Source organism: Tursiops truncatus, chromosome 13 (assembly GCF_011762595.2).
Source record: "Tursiops truncatus isolate mTurTru1 chromosome 13, mTurTru1.mat.Y, whole genome shotgun sequence".
Classification (NCBI taxonomy): Eukaryota; Metazoa; Chordata; class Mammalia; order Artiodactyla; family Delphinidae; genus Tursiops; species Tursiops truncatus.
In genome coordinates this window covers 36,917,168-36,930,707 of record NC_047046.1, presented here as the reverse complement: position 1 = coordinate 36,930,707, position 13,540 = coordinate 36,917,168, and the positions used below count along the sequence as shown (strand labels likewise).

Below are 13,540 nucleotides of genomic sequence, written 5' to 3'. Positions count from 1 at the left end.
AGGCAAGGGTTGGACAGTTCTCACCATTAAGGGCATTCGTGGACACTGCAAGGGAGGAACATATCTGAACAACGGGGGAACTTGGACGATGAATCGCCACATTAAGGGCACCACTACCAAATCTTCAGAGGCTCTGGTGAAAAATTAAACTAGTGGCAATTCTCAATGTTTGCAGCATCTGCGACCAAACAGTTCAGCACTCCAAGCCTGGACAGCTCCACAGGCCGAGCTCCGGACGCGGCTTTAACTCTAATCAATTCTACTCAGAGCCAGACTGTCAACGACAGCCAGACTCATTAGCGATTTACTGAAAATCCTCCAAGACTTCCCTTTAAAAACAAAACGACTTCCACATTTAATTGTCTATCTAAAAGAACATACGCAAGAAATTAGGAGATCTAAATTAAATTTATTAATAGGAGGGCTTGATGGTGCTTAATTCCAGAGCTCAGAGCTCTGATTGCTGGGGCTTGATGAAAAAGCAAAAAGAAATAAGAGGGACATAGTTAAAAACATGATTTTCACCATTCTCAAAATTCTATGAATTCTTTACCCATCCTTGAGAAGTGGGTAAAATTGAAAACAATCAAAACAATTAAACTTCTTTAAAATTGTACTGTTTGAGTTAAAGGTGTTTATGAGAAGTCGATGACTCCGGATTTTATCCAAGAGGACGGCACAGAATAGTTAATATGTTCCTTGAGGGACTAGGATGCTGACGTCTTTTTCTGATACCCGATCATTACGTGACTGGAAAAAAAAAAAAAAAAAGGAAGTCATTCCATGAATAAAAATCGGAGTGCAACAGTGCAACAAAATATTCTGTACTTAAAGGCCATAGGCAGACAGATGTTGACAAAGAAGGCTCTTCCAAAGCCACGTTCGGATTGATTTCTGCTAACTGCACATATAAACAGGAGCAGAGGGCCGGTCACCTCTGTAACCACCGGCAGCAGCAGCAGAAGCCGCAGCTTCAGACGCAGCCAGAGGGACTTCTGAGCAGAGAAGGCGCTGCCGACTCGCGCAGCTGCCTGATCGAGTGGCTCCCACAGACGCCGGCTGCGCTGGGGCCCTCTCTCTTTCCTTCGTCTCCTTCTAAGACTTTCCCTCTTTCCTTATCACTTCTTTCTCTCCGTGAACTTAAGGCCACTTTGTCCCCCACCCCTCTTAACTCGTCGCCCCCTCCTTCTTCCTTCTACATCTCTCTCCTCGCCCCCTTCTCTCGGTGTCACGCTCCCTCCTAGTCCTGAGCGTCCACAAACTTTTGAACAGAATACCGGCCTCAGCAAACAAGTCCTTCAGCTCCTCCTGCTGCTCCTGCTCGTTGCTGCGGCTTCTGCTCAGACACTAACGCCAGACGGTGATGCCTCTTGGGTTGTGACTCCAGAGCAGAAACTTGGAGAAGCCCTTTGCCCGCCGTCCTACTTGGCAGCAAACCCTCTGCTGGCAGCGGTAGGAGTTGAATGGTAAGGGGAAAAAAATCTTACCAAACCAAACAACTCACCTGACTGCTAATTCTTTCGCCAGCATCAGGGTACGAGTTAGCTTTCCTTCGTACCAGATCTGGCGAGTTATTGGGCGTTGGGTATATACATATACTTTCTAACTATAGCGAGAAGGAAGTGGCGGGGGCGCGCCGGCTGTCATTAAGCCGTATTCAATACTGGGAGTCAGAGGTGAGCGCCGTCCCTCCCTCAGTTCAGGGAGTTTCTAGGGGTCGGAGGGTGGAAGGCCAGTGGCGTTCTGACTGCTGTGTGCTCTCTTTCGCGTCCTGCGCAGAATGACCATGTGTAGCGGAGTGAGGCTGGCCCTGCTGGTCTACGGGATAATAATGCACAGCAGCGTCTATTGCTCACCTGCCGCCGCCGGACTCCGGTTTCCTGGGATCAGGTAGGTGCTGGCTGCCCTAGCTGAGCTGAGGCCGGGGCTTCCCTTCCCCTGACACCTCCTCGTGGTCGCCCTCCTGCAGTTCCTCGGTCAGGCTACGACCGGTCAGGCTTACCACCACCTCCCCATGCGGCCCCACTGCACCGCCACCAGCCTGGGTCCGGCCGCGGGTCAGTGGCCGTGGCTCAGCGGGAGGATCCCGGCAGACTCCGCTGGGCCTCGGCCCCCCTCCCCCAGCCCGCCGCAGCCGAGGCGCCTGGGTGGACCGAGCGCACTTCGGCGGGCTGGTGAAACCTCCCCTCCCCCAACCCCTCCCACGGGAGGGGGGCAGGGCCGGGCCCTATTCTTAGCTTGAGTTAGGAGAACTTTGGCTCCCGGAGCCAGTTTGTGGGGGGGGGGGGTTGAGAGTGAAGCTCCTGTGGACTTTGCTTTGTTACAGCTTGTTCGGGACTATCGGGGCGGGGTCTCCCTCTCTCTCCTCACCTCAATTAGAATTCTTTCTACTGGAAGAGCTTCCTCTCAAGTGATAGGTTTTCCAACTGCATTTTGAGTCTTGGGGAGAGGGAGTGTTGGCCGGGTAGAGTTAAGAAGAAGCTATTTGAGAGAAGGAAAACAAAGATGAGGGAGGGGGAAATAGATGAAATGGATGCAAAGGAGCAACAGAAACCAAACTGGCAGGCAGTACTGGGAAGGCAGCCCTACCCACCCCAGGCAGGAGTAACCCTGGCTTCCCCCACCCACCCCCAATTCCGGGTTTCTAATCGGTCGGCGCTGCCCGGGTTCCCCGCCGCAGCCCCAGAGTCCCGGGCCTGTCAGCGGGAGAGTGGAAGCTCGCAGCGCAGCATCGGCACTCCGCTGTGCACCGGGCTCCTGGCGGCGAGGAGCGCGCGTTCTGACCGCAAAGCTGCTCCTCCGAGCCGCGCCCAAGAATGATCTCCTTAGGGGTCGCTGACCATTGATTTGGGTTCTGGCTTCGGTGTTAGGATTCCAGCATCTGGGCACGGGGTACGGGGTGGAAGTGCCGAGAAAGACCAGGAGACTCCGAGCAGCCGGGCCAGGGCAGACAGGCGCGTCGCCGAGGAAAGGCTGGGTGTGGGGCGAGCGCAGCAATGCCTTGCCCCTACCTCTCCAGGGATGGAGGAAAGGCGAGCGAAGTAACGAAGTATGGCTAACCCCTCCTAAAGCGCGCTACTTGCCTTGGCCGCTTTCCTAGTCTCTCCAGCGGCCGAAAGCGAGTGGGTTGTGTATACTAACCCATCTCTCCCGTCCTGTATCAAGGATTGAGTTGGTAGGTAAGGGCGACTGCGAGATTGTTGTCTCTCGGTCCCCTGTTGACCCTTTGACCCTCTCCCTTTGCCTCTGGGTTGAGATGGTGTCCCGCCGCCCCGCCACCGCTAACATATTAGCGCGAACTATCTACTTACTGGACTTAAAAGCCTTATTACACCCCCAGCTATTTTCAAAGTCCCGTGTGCCTGACACTTTCTCCGGGCAAGAGGTACCGGAGGGCGCGGACATGCCACAGAATGAGCCGCTGCCAAACAGGCTAAGTTTAGGGGCATCTATTACTCATGTTCCTGCCAGATCCTCTCCCGCCCAAAATAGAAGCCGGAGGTTCTCCGTGACCTACATCTGCGCGGGGAAGGACTCCCCTGGGCTCGGAGGCTGGGTGGGGGTGGCTGCTGGCGTTGGCCGCCGGACTCCCCAGCCATCCACCCTCTCTGGCTCCCGGCCTCCCCCATCCGGTCTTCGCGTGGCCAGCGTCTCTCTCCTAGAGCCCTTCTCATCTCTGCCCGCCGCTGCTTGTGGACGGAGGCTCAAGCGCCAGGCCGGGAGCGGAGCGGTCCTCCTCCGTGGCCAGGTGTGCTAAGTCGGCGCAGACGCCTCGGCTTCCCAGTGCCCGTTGAGGCCGCGGCCCGGGCAGGGCGACTCTGCACCCGCGAGATGAGGGGTGGGAATTTCTGTTGGGTGGAGTTTTCTCCTCCTACTTCTACCCGCACCCCTGTCCTAGAAGAAGAGGCAATTCTCCAAGGGGCGCCTTTAGGAAGAAGGAAAATCGTGAGAGCCCCTAGGGATCTTTGGGTCCTCGCAGAGCCGAGGAGGGACCTGTAGTGACCACTCCTCGTGCCCCCGACTACCGCTGCAGGCCGGAGGACGAGGCGTACGACGAGGACGGAAACCCGCTGCAGGACTTCTATGACTCGGATCCACCTGGCGTGGGGAGCCCCGCCTCCGCGCTGCGCGACGCCTACGCGCTCTACTACCCGGCGGAGGAAAGGTACCACCGCACGGCCCTGCGCCGGCCCAGGACTGGGAGGGAGAAAGGGGCAAGGGGTGGCCCATCGAGTAGGTTCTTTTTCATAAAAGCCCTCAAGCCTCTCCTCTCCCGGGATGGTTCCCACGAGAGCGAGAGAAAGTTAGTAGCGGGCCGGTTTGTGTGGACATGAGGGCCGCGTGGGGACGAAAGGTCCGTGGCCCAAGGAGTGGCAGTGAGTGCGCGCCCAGGCCGGGCTCCACACCTGCGGTCCCCGGAGGGCAGGACGAACTCCGGTTCCTGGCACTCACGGGAACATCCCAAGAGTCATCCCCGAGTGCCTTGCCTCTGGGGTTTTCCCCGGCAGTCTCCCGGAGCACCGGGGGGCGTGCGTGCCCAGCTGGGGACCTGGGGCTGCCACTTGGGGACAGTCAGTGACCCCAGGCGCGCACTTTGCCTCCTTGTTAGAGATTTCGCCCACGGGGTCCTTAACAAGGCCTACCGCAAAGTGCTGGACCAGCTGTCCGCCAGGAAATACCTGCAGACGCTCACGGCCAAGGGCGTGGGGTAAGAGTTTGCGAAAGAGTTAACCCGCGCGTAATGGCGCGCCCCCGCGAGCGCCGGGGTGGGTATCTGTGCCAATGCGCGCTGGGCGGGCGGCGCAGCTTCTACGTCCGTGCGTGCACGTGGGGCCGAGGGTGCGTCTGCGCCGCAGGGTCTGCCGGGCCAGCTCCCGGAGGCAGACTAAGGTTCGGAGACCGCGACTTAAGTTTGGCCAGAGAGCTCGGGAACTGGGCGAGGAAGGGAGAAGGCAGGAAACCCGGGGAATCTGATCCGTTTTGAATAATTGAAAAAAAGAAAAAGCCCCCCTCCCCCACCCCAGGCCTTCAAAACCTTCAAGCTTCGTGGGACGATTGGCTAGGATATCCTCTAAGCATGACTTTTTCTTTCCTCATTTTTCTTTCACTGTAAATTCAGTTCGAAACAAACAAATCCTCAGATTTGGACCCTTAAGGAAACAGTTTTTGCTGGTGCCAGACAAACCCAGAGCACAGGGCTTGCGTGGAGCATCTCTCAGCAGAAGGCAACATTTTAATAAAGCCCATGGGACAAAAGATTACATTTTCCGCAATTAATAATTCATGCGATGAAAAATATTGCCTACAGCCTGTCGACTTATATTATTATCACGTTTTTCACTTTAGCGCGCAGGAGAGGAGTGTTCATGTCTGACTAGGAATTGCGGGATCGATGTAAACTCCACGGCAGCAGCCAACTTGAAATTTAGGGCTCTTCGGTTATTTTCTCTGTACGTGGGGTTGGGTGGGGGTGTGCCAGGAACGTCAGGACGATTGAGCGCAAAAGCATGGATATTCAAATCTCAGCAGGCAGCGTTTGGAGAGAGGTTGGCCTTAAGTCGCTTGCCTTTGGCCCGGACCTCATCTGGGGCCCATTCTGTAAGGACTTAGTGCCCCAAGATAGTCGATGGGGAGGGAGGAGTGAGGGTTCCCATCGCAGCCCTCCCTCCGGCAGCTCTCTGGCCGAGCAAGGCGGCGCGGTGGGCGTTGAGAGCCGGCGTCATCCCTGAAGACTCCCGCTTGGGGTGGGGCCCGTCTGCCTCCAGCAACTATTCAACCTGTGTCTCCCGCCCCGCCACCCTCTTCCCGACCTCTTTCCTTGCAGTGGGAACCTGGGCGGAGGCGCGGACGACGACTCGGAGCCGCTCTCCAAGCGCCACTCGGACGGAATCTTCACGGACAGCTACAGCCGCTACCGGAAACAAATGGCTGTTAAGAAATACTTGGCGGCTGTCCTAGGGAAAAGGTATAAACAAAGGGTTAAAAACAAAGGACGGCGAATAGCGTATTTGTAGCGATGAGTTACCAGCTACCCTGTGTATACAACCCTGACACACTGAAAAGTCATTTTCCCAACTGACTGAACAGTCATCGCTCTTGTGTTCTGTCCAAACATGTATTTATGTATGAAGTAAAGCCATTAAATGAATATTTTGATAATAATATTGTTTTTCTTTTTACAAAGCACTAGAGAATGCACAGATATACTTTGTGGACCAATTATTGATATTGATATATATATATATATTACAAATTTATATTAAGAATATATATATAAAAGTATAATTGAAAGCAGTTCAAAGTGTGCACAAGGATTGAAAATTCGCCTGAGCTGTTTGTTTTTATATAAAATAAATAGAAAAATAGACAATCATTGTTTTGAATATTACTCCTATTTTTGTAAACTGGAATTAAAAGGACAGTATTTTTATCCACTACAGGCCTGAAGATATTAATACCGACCATTTGCTACTGTACATAAACAGTGATGCCCTGCTCCAGGGAGATTTTGAGTAATGATTTGGGAGAATTGCTGGAGGGCACTCTTTCCCAGTGAGTCTTTGGGGCAGGCTGCTTCAATCCCAGCTGGACTCAACTAGCCACTGTCCCCCTCGCTGGGTGGCAATTCCAATACTTCTGCTTTCTTGGATTCTATTTTCATGTGTATTTGTTTCTCTTCAGACTCACCCCAGAAGGAAATTCTCCTGATAAAACAACAGCTGGATCCAAATTGCGCTTCTCCCCAGGATTCATACCACTCCCTGGGGGAGGAATTAGACTCTACAGAGAAGGGAGACTTGAATAGGAAGCTCCCTTTTCTGTACTTCCAGGGACCCCAATATTCCAAGGTTAGGGCAATTGGAACAAAGTGAAGGAAATGTAGGAATATTGGAAAAGGCAGAGCGTAAGGCAGTAGGAGGAGGACCCTCCTGGAGAGGGACTGGCTGGGGGCTGCCTCAGGCCTGGGAGCTGGGCATAAGCCGAGTCCCACCGTAGTCCCCTGCCTGCCTGACTTTGGGTGCTGGGTATTGGAAATGGATGCAAAGTACAATGTGTTTTTCTCCAGTGCTGTCCATGCTTCTCATCTTGTGAAATGGCCAGGATCCTCCCCTTTGAACCTTGCTCTGTAGGAGCCACCCTTTTCTTTCGTGGTTTTCTGAAGACTTCTTTCCCACCCTCTCGCACCAGTTTTTAAAGTACTGTTTACCATTTTTCATTCACTTCTATTAAATTTGTAATGCTTCTTAATATTTTTGTTGTTTGATGCTAGCACTTATTGTAAAGTATAGGAACCCTTGTGTAGTTACCACTAAGTAATTATGCACTAAATATGAATCTTTTGTTTCTTGTTGATTGAGTTTGTAGGTAAAATGTATTTTTCTACATTATGGCTTATTGCTTAGTAAAATTTATTTCATAAAACCAACCTTTGTCATATTAGAATGTGTAGTGTTCACATGTTGGTCAGTTGTACTAACTGACAAATCATTTAAATCTCATCTTCATATGTATGAGTACTATCTTATATTTGTGGTCAAGAGTGAGGTAAGCAAGCTCCAACAGGCCCTGAGAATGTCCCCTTGTATTCTTTCTTGGCTACAGAAAGCATGTCTGTCTGTTTCCTATCAATTTCTTGAACCTGTCAAGTAATCTCAATAAACAAAAGAACCTTCACCCAGCAACCAGCTCAAGCAACAACAGGCAAACCAGCCAGCCAAACTCCCAGATTTCAGGCCCAAGTTCTTTTGAAAAAAACAAAACAAAACAAGAAAAGATTAAACATTAGCTTGTAAAGTTTAAAGGACCTTTCCTTTTCCTTTACGGATTTGATCAGTATGAAGTCATAAATCAAAGAAAACTGACTTGGATTTGCATTCCCAGGCAGGATGGATGCTGCCAGGAGATCACATTGCAAACAGTGAAAGCACAGAGGCATTCGATCTATGCCTGAGTCCTGTGTACATAATCAATCTTTCTTTAATTCTGCAGTCTCCTCAGGCAATGTGACACGGGATGCAGTTTGCAGCTTTAGTGCCTTTCTTCGCCTTTTAAATCGCCACGAATCACAGATGGCTATTTAGTGGCCCTACAATGCTGCAACACATTGGCTTGCATTTTAGTCTTAATTATTTGTTTCTTGGATAATGGGCAGTTTTCTGTATTTGTGTCAGCTGTTAGTGGTGAAATAGGGCTCTAGTTAACCTTTTTTTTACGAAGTCTAATTTAGTGTTCCCGTGGCTAGTTGCAAGCATTTACAGTGATCACCCAGTTTAATCTTTTGTATATTTTTTAGAAATGCCAAGAGCCTTACTAATAACCTGGAGCAGATTTATGATATAGTGATAATTTAGATAGATGTTAGTCTTGAAGCTCTTATTTTATGTGCAACTGATTATAAAAACATCTTACCCGAGTATTATTACACACATGATATCTATAATTAGGACTTTGATAACTGTTATATAAAGTGTGTAAAATTTGTATGAATAAATTTTTATAAACAATGCAACTTCGTCTAATGTGTGGGGAAAAAAGACATTCAGGAAATAACTACTTTAAAATCTCTTAAAGTATTTTCTTTAGCAACCATAAGATTTTTCATGTCTGGAATATCTATCTAATCATCCATGTATTTTCATAAATTGTATTTTAATATCTGCTTGATGGGTTACTGAATTCGACTAAAAATTTAAAGTAGCTACTTAGATGGAGACGCCTAAGAAGATACTAAGCTCATAAATAGGTGAAGATATTGGAACCTTTATAGGATGCTCAATTTAGATTAATTTCCATCCCCTAGTGTGTAAATACATTGCTCAGTACTCAGAAAGTTGCTATCCAGTGGTGGGAGATAGTAACTGGGTATTAGTTACACCTTTGAAATAGAAATCTAACATTGTTATTTTGTAAGTAACTCTGCACACTAAATTGGTCTCCATAAAATTCTGTATAAAAATGACTTAACTTTGGAGGTTTAAAAATATGTTTAGAGATCTATAAACAACTGTCTCTGATTAAAATGCTTTGGGCAGAAGGAAAAAGGATATGAGTAAGCAAAGAGTTAATTAAATATCTTTAAAAGAAAATGTACTTTGAAGTCCAGGACAAAATGTGAAAAGTCATTTGTGGATTTTTTTTGTCATATTAACAAACTTTAAAGCAAAGCCTTCATATGAAAGTCCCATAAATTTCTCAGTGGTGTTTATTTTGGAGCCCTTGCTATTTCTGGGTTAAAAAAATGTAATAAAAATCACTTATAATAAGTCACATACAATTTAATTTAAATTGCCAAGTTTTCATCCTAAATATTAATGCATACAATTAATAAATCAATAAATGTATCACAATAATATTAAAGGACCAGTAAAGATCCGCAAGGATTCAAAAACTATCTTTAGAACTTAGCTTAGTATTTAAGGCCCAGAATCATATAAGGAGGACCTTATGACCTAGAGGTCTCATTTGTAGTGTATCTAAAAAAATGAACAGTAAAATTCATATTTACATTGGATTTTATTGGATAAGGAGTTTTTCTTCTCCATCTTTAAACTGCCCCCTCTGCTGCGCCCCTCCATGGAGTCGCTGAGTGTGTGTGTGTGTGTGTGTATATATATATATATATATATATATATATATATAGTATGCTAGTGCGGTAAGTGGAAGAATGAAGAAAAATAAAGCTAATTTATTTGGTTGAGGGCTAATGACTTGTTGAGAAAATAGAAATAAGCCCCAGACTGGCTGACTTCAAGTGAAGTTAATTGTATTTAGCAACTTTCTATATTCTCTTACATGGGTTAACTCAAATGATGTTTTTTCCTTGGAGGGATTGATATATTTAGGTACCCAAGAAGTCATCAGATGTGCCCTATTGGTGATAGGGCTGGGGACACATTGATTCAATACAGTATAAATTTACTGAACACCTAAAATGGACCAGGCACACTGGTTGAGAAAGCCTAACTAACATGTGGGAGTTAAGCTAGTATTTTTTGAAAGAATATTTTTCTGCAACAGGATCACATGGGGGAACTTGTTAATAATGCAGATTTCAGGACTTCACCAGAATCAGTGAATCTGCATTTTAAATAAAAACCGTAGATTAATGGGCAATGAAGTTTGAGACTGCCTAGATCTAGAATTTGGCAACATATTTTAGGCACATGTGTGTGCTGGGACTATTTTTTTTCATATTAATAAGCAACAGGTTATGCTATCTGTACACAGTAATAAATACATCAATAAGCTGTATTCTCCCAGGATGGACATTAGGTTCTTGAGAAGTTGTAATATTTTCTTTAGGTCACTAAGTCCATAGTTAGCATTATTTTACTTGTACGTTCTGGTTGGACCTCTCTGTTAGAGGAGCTTCTGGAAGAAGAGTGATCCTGTAAATAGAGTCTAAGTAGTTCAATCACATGACTGAGAGATTAATGAAATAATAGAACCTGCGCAGCTAGCTGGCGGTAACTGCGGATCCAGAAGTCAACTTGCAATTGCATTATGTCCAAATTTGGCTTGAATATGTCCCCCCAGCTGTTTACAAGATGATTTTACTTGGAGGCTCCACTGACCTCACACTCAACCCTACTGTTCACACTGTTACAAAACTGGGAACCAACATCAAGTCTGAGCTCTTTTTCTTTGGAACCCTTCTTTGAAGAAGGGAGATGCCTGCTTCTCTTTCGGCCTCACCACTGGCTTCCTATGCTGGTTTGTAACAGGTCAGCCTGTGCTTGGTCATTTCCCCTTCAACCAGGTAGCTTTAGCTCCTTTTTATCCCTCTGATGTTCTGGGGTAGCCTCCACTGTCACAGGGTCCAAAGTTCCTCATACTCTGGACCCAACATGATCCTTCTTTAGAAGGAAAAGTTCTTATTGGTCTTGGAAACTTGAATGCTCCTTTTCATCTCCCACAATTCCTCCATGGCCGGAATGTCCTTTCTCAACCTAACCCAACCTAAATATTCTGTAAGGGCTGACTCACACCCTCCTTTTTTAGGGATCTTCCTCAGCCTCTCTGAGTAACATATTGATGCCTCCACCACCATCCTTGCACTTGTTTCCGGTGACCCTCACTCTCTGCAGCAGTACTTCTGATCTTTAATTCCACACTGCTCTGCCCTGTTCCTGAACTGTTTTGTAAGTGCCTGCCTTGTCTCCCCAGCTCCATGATCTCCTGGAAGTCGTGGATGACAAAATGCACGTTAATGCCCGACACACTTCGGGGAACATAATAAATACCTCTGAGTGATGGAAATAACAGAGGACTTGCAGAATTCACCTTGACATTTCCCCCTTAGTCTAATAGGACAGCTACAAAGTGTATGTAGGAAGTGAAATTAACTTATTAATTAGGTGTTCATTGTAAATCAAACTAGATCTTACTCCAGGAAAAGCTACATAGAAAAGAATGCCAAATTAATTAGGTGTGTTTCTGCGATAAGATAAAATGAACTTTAAATTCGTATGTAGGCAAAAGGCTGCGACAGACTCAAGCAAGCCACCAGGCCTTAAGTTTTTCATCCTGATAAAGAAGAATTGTATTTCCAAATTAGAGGGAATTCACCTTATGCCTCAGGAAAGTCATACTTTTTCCTAGAATAAAGGAAAAGGGATTTCTTGAGAAACAGACTGGGAACTGGACTGCTCTCAAAGTGATAATTAACAGGGTAGTTATCTGCAGCTGTCAAACTTCTCCCATCAACAGAAATGTAATTTGGAACATAAGTTCATAGACAGGAAAAGGCACATAAGGAAAGACATTTTTTAACAACAGTGGAACATCGTGGTAGGTGATGTCATCTGGTCTAAGTTTATTTTCTTCTAGCTATATCTTTGCTATATATTACAGAATCCTAATTCAGGGAGGACTATTACCTATAAACCTAAAAGAAAATAGACAATGTGGTATGCATCTGCGCACATTTGCCCTCCTCTTGTTAACTACCTGGATTTACTCTTGAACACAGGTCCCTCATGCAGCTCTTGGCTTTTATGGGATGCAAACTGCACTTCTAGATGTAACTAATCAGGATAATTGTCCCCCCTGACCACAATTCAGGGCTTGACATGTTACCAATTTCAGGATAGTGGGATTAGAGATTTTTTTTTTTTGCTGGAAGCTTCTAGGAAAGAGGTTCTTTTTTTACTTCTGAATGGCATGATGTATGATTTAACACAACATATAAGAAGCCAGCCTCACAATGGAACTGACACCATGAAAGACAGACAGGAGTGATAGGAAGAAACACGTCCCTGAAAACAACATTGAGCCCTTGAATCAAATGAGCCCTTGAATCAAACAACCCTGAAGGCTGGACTGAACGTTCCTGTTAAATAAGCCCATAAATCCCCTTCATTGCTTAAGCCAGTTTTGTTTGTTGTTTGTAAGTTAAGACCTGTGTTGCAAGTCATGGAAACCCGACTCATACTGGCTGGGTATTTTTTCTTCATAAATCAGGAGAGTGTTAGAACTGGTCTGCAGAAGTTCCAGCCAACAGGAAGTGTTACAGCTTCCATTGCCCCAGTGTTCCAAAGCCTTCAACACGCTCTGCTAAAATTTTACTTTAATGTTTAAATATTGTAAAACATCTAGAAGTAAACCCAGTAACTGCTTTTAATTATAGTAAGAAATACCCTGTGAAGACCCTCACCATCCTTTGCCATCAACTCTACTACCTCTCTGAACCACTAGCATCTTAGAACTGCTCTGCTCTGAAACTTTTTTGAAATCCTGCCTTTCCCTGTACCCATGAAACTTGTGATAAAACTCAATAGAGCCACTTTGGAAGACAGTTTGGCTGTTTTTTACAAAAGTCAACATACTCTTACCATAAGATTCAGCAGTCAGGCTCCTTGGAATTTGTCCAAAGGAGTTAACAACTTATGACCACACAAAAACCTGCACACAGATGCTTAGAGAGTCTTTATTCATAATTGCCAAAACTTGGGAGCAACCGAAATGTCCTTCAGTAGGTGAACATCTGTGATGTTCTGATGCGCCCACCCCTACAGTCCTTGTGAGAGTTCAAATGTCCAATTGACGTATTCACCTGGATGTCCAAGCTCTCTAGGTACCCCAAGCTCAATATGTTCCCAAACGAATCATTATCCACATTTATTCCTCCTGTTTTTGACATCATTATCCATTATGTTACCCAATCTAAATACTTCAGAGTATTCTTCTCTTCCTTTTCCTCCTCTTTACTCCATTTATTTAATCGGCCAGTAAGTCTTAATGGATTTTCCAATCCTATCTTCTGCAGAACTCCATATTCACATAATCCTTTGCTGTTTTCACAGTAGCCTCCTAACACTTTGGCTCCACTTACTTCTTCCTAGTCATTCTCCTCTGCCTCCAGAATGATCTATCTAAGATAAAATCCTGGTTATCTTACCTCCTTATACTGGCTTGAAAAAATTTTTATGATTTCTTCTGGCCTATTGGATGGAGTCCGAAGTCTTTAGCCTGTCTTTAATAATTTCCCTCTAACCTACCTTTCTCTTCTCACCTATCACCTTCTATTTGTGGGTCCCTC

At 46.2% G+C, this 13,540-nt stretch overlaps 1 protein-coding gene across 1 annotated transcript; it reads left to right on the top strand.

The window, feature by feature from the left end:
• The first annotated feature begins 1,780 nt into the window (after nt 1-1,780).
• ADCYAP1 (adenylate cyclase activating polypeptide 1) lies at nt 1,781-6,014 on the top strand. The gene is made up of 4 exons (XM_019930358.2): nt 1,781-1,890; nt 4,034-4,165; nt 4,610-4,708; nt 5,825-6,014. The coding sequence occupies exons 1-4, from the start codon at nt 1,781-1,783 to the stop codon at nt 6,012-6,014; spliced, it is 531 nt and encodes a 176-aa protein (XP_019785917.1).
• The last annotated feature ends 7,526 nt before the right edge of the window (nt 6,015-13,540 follow it).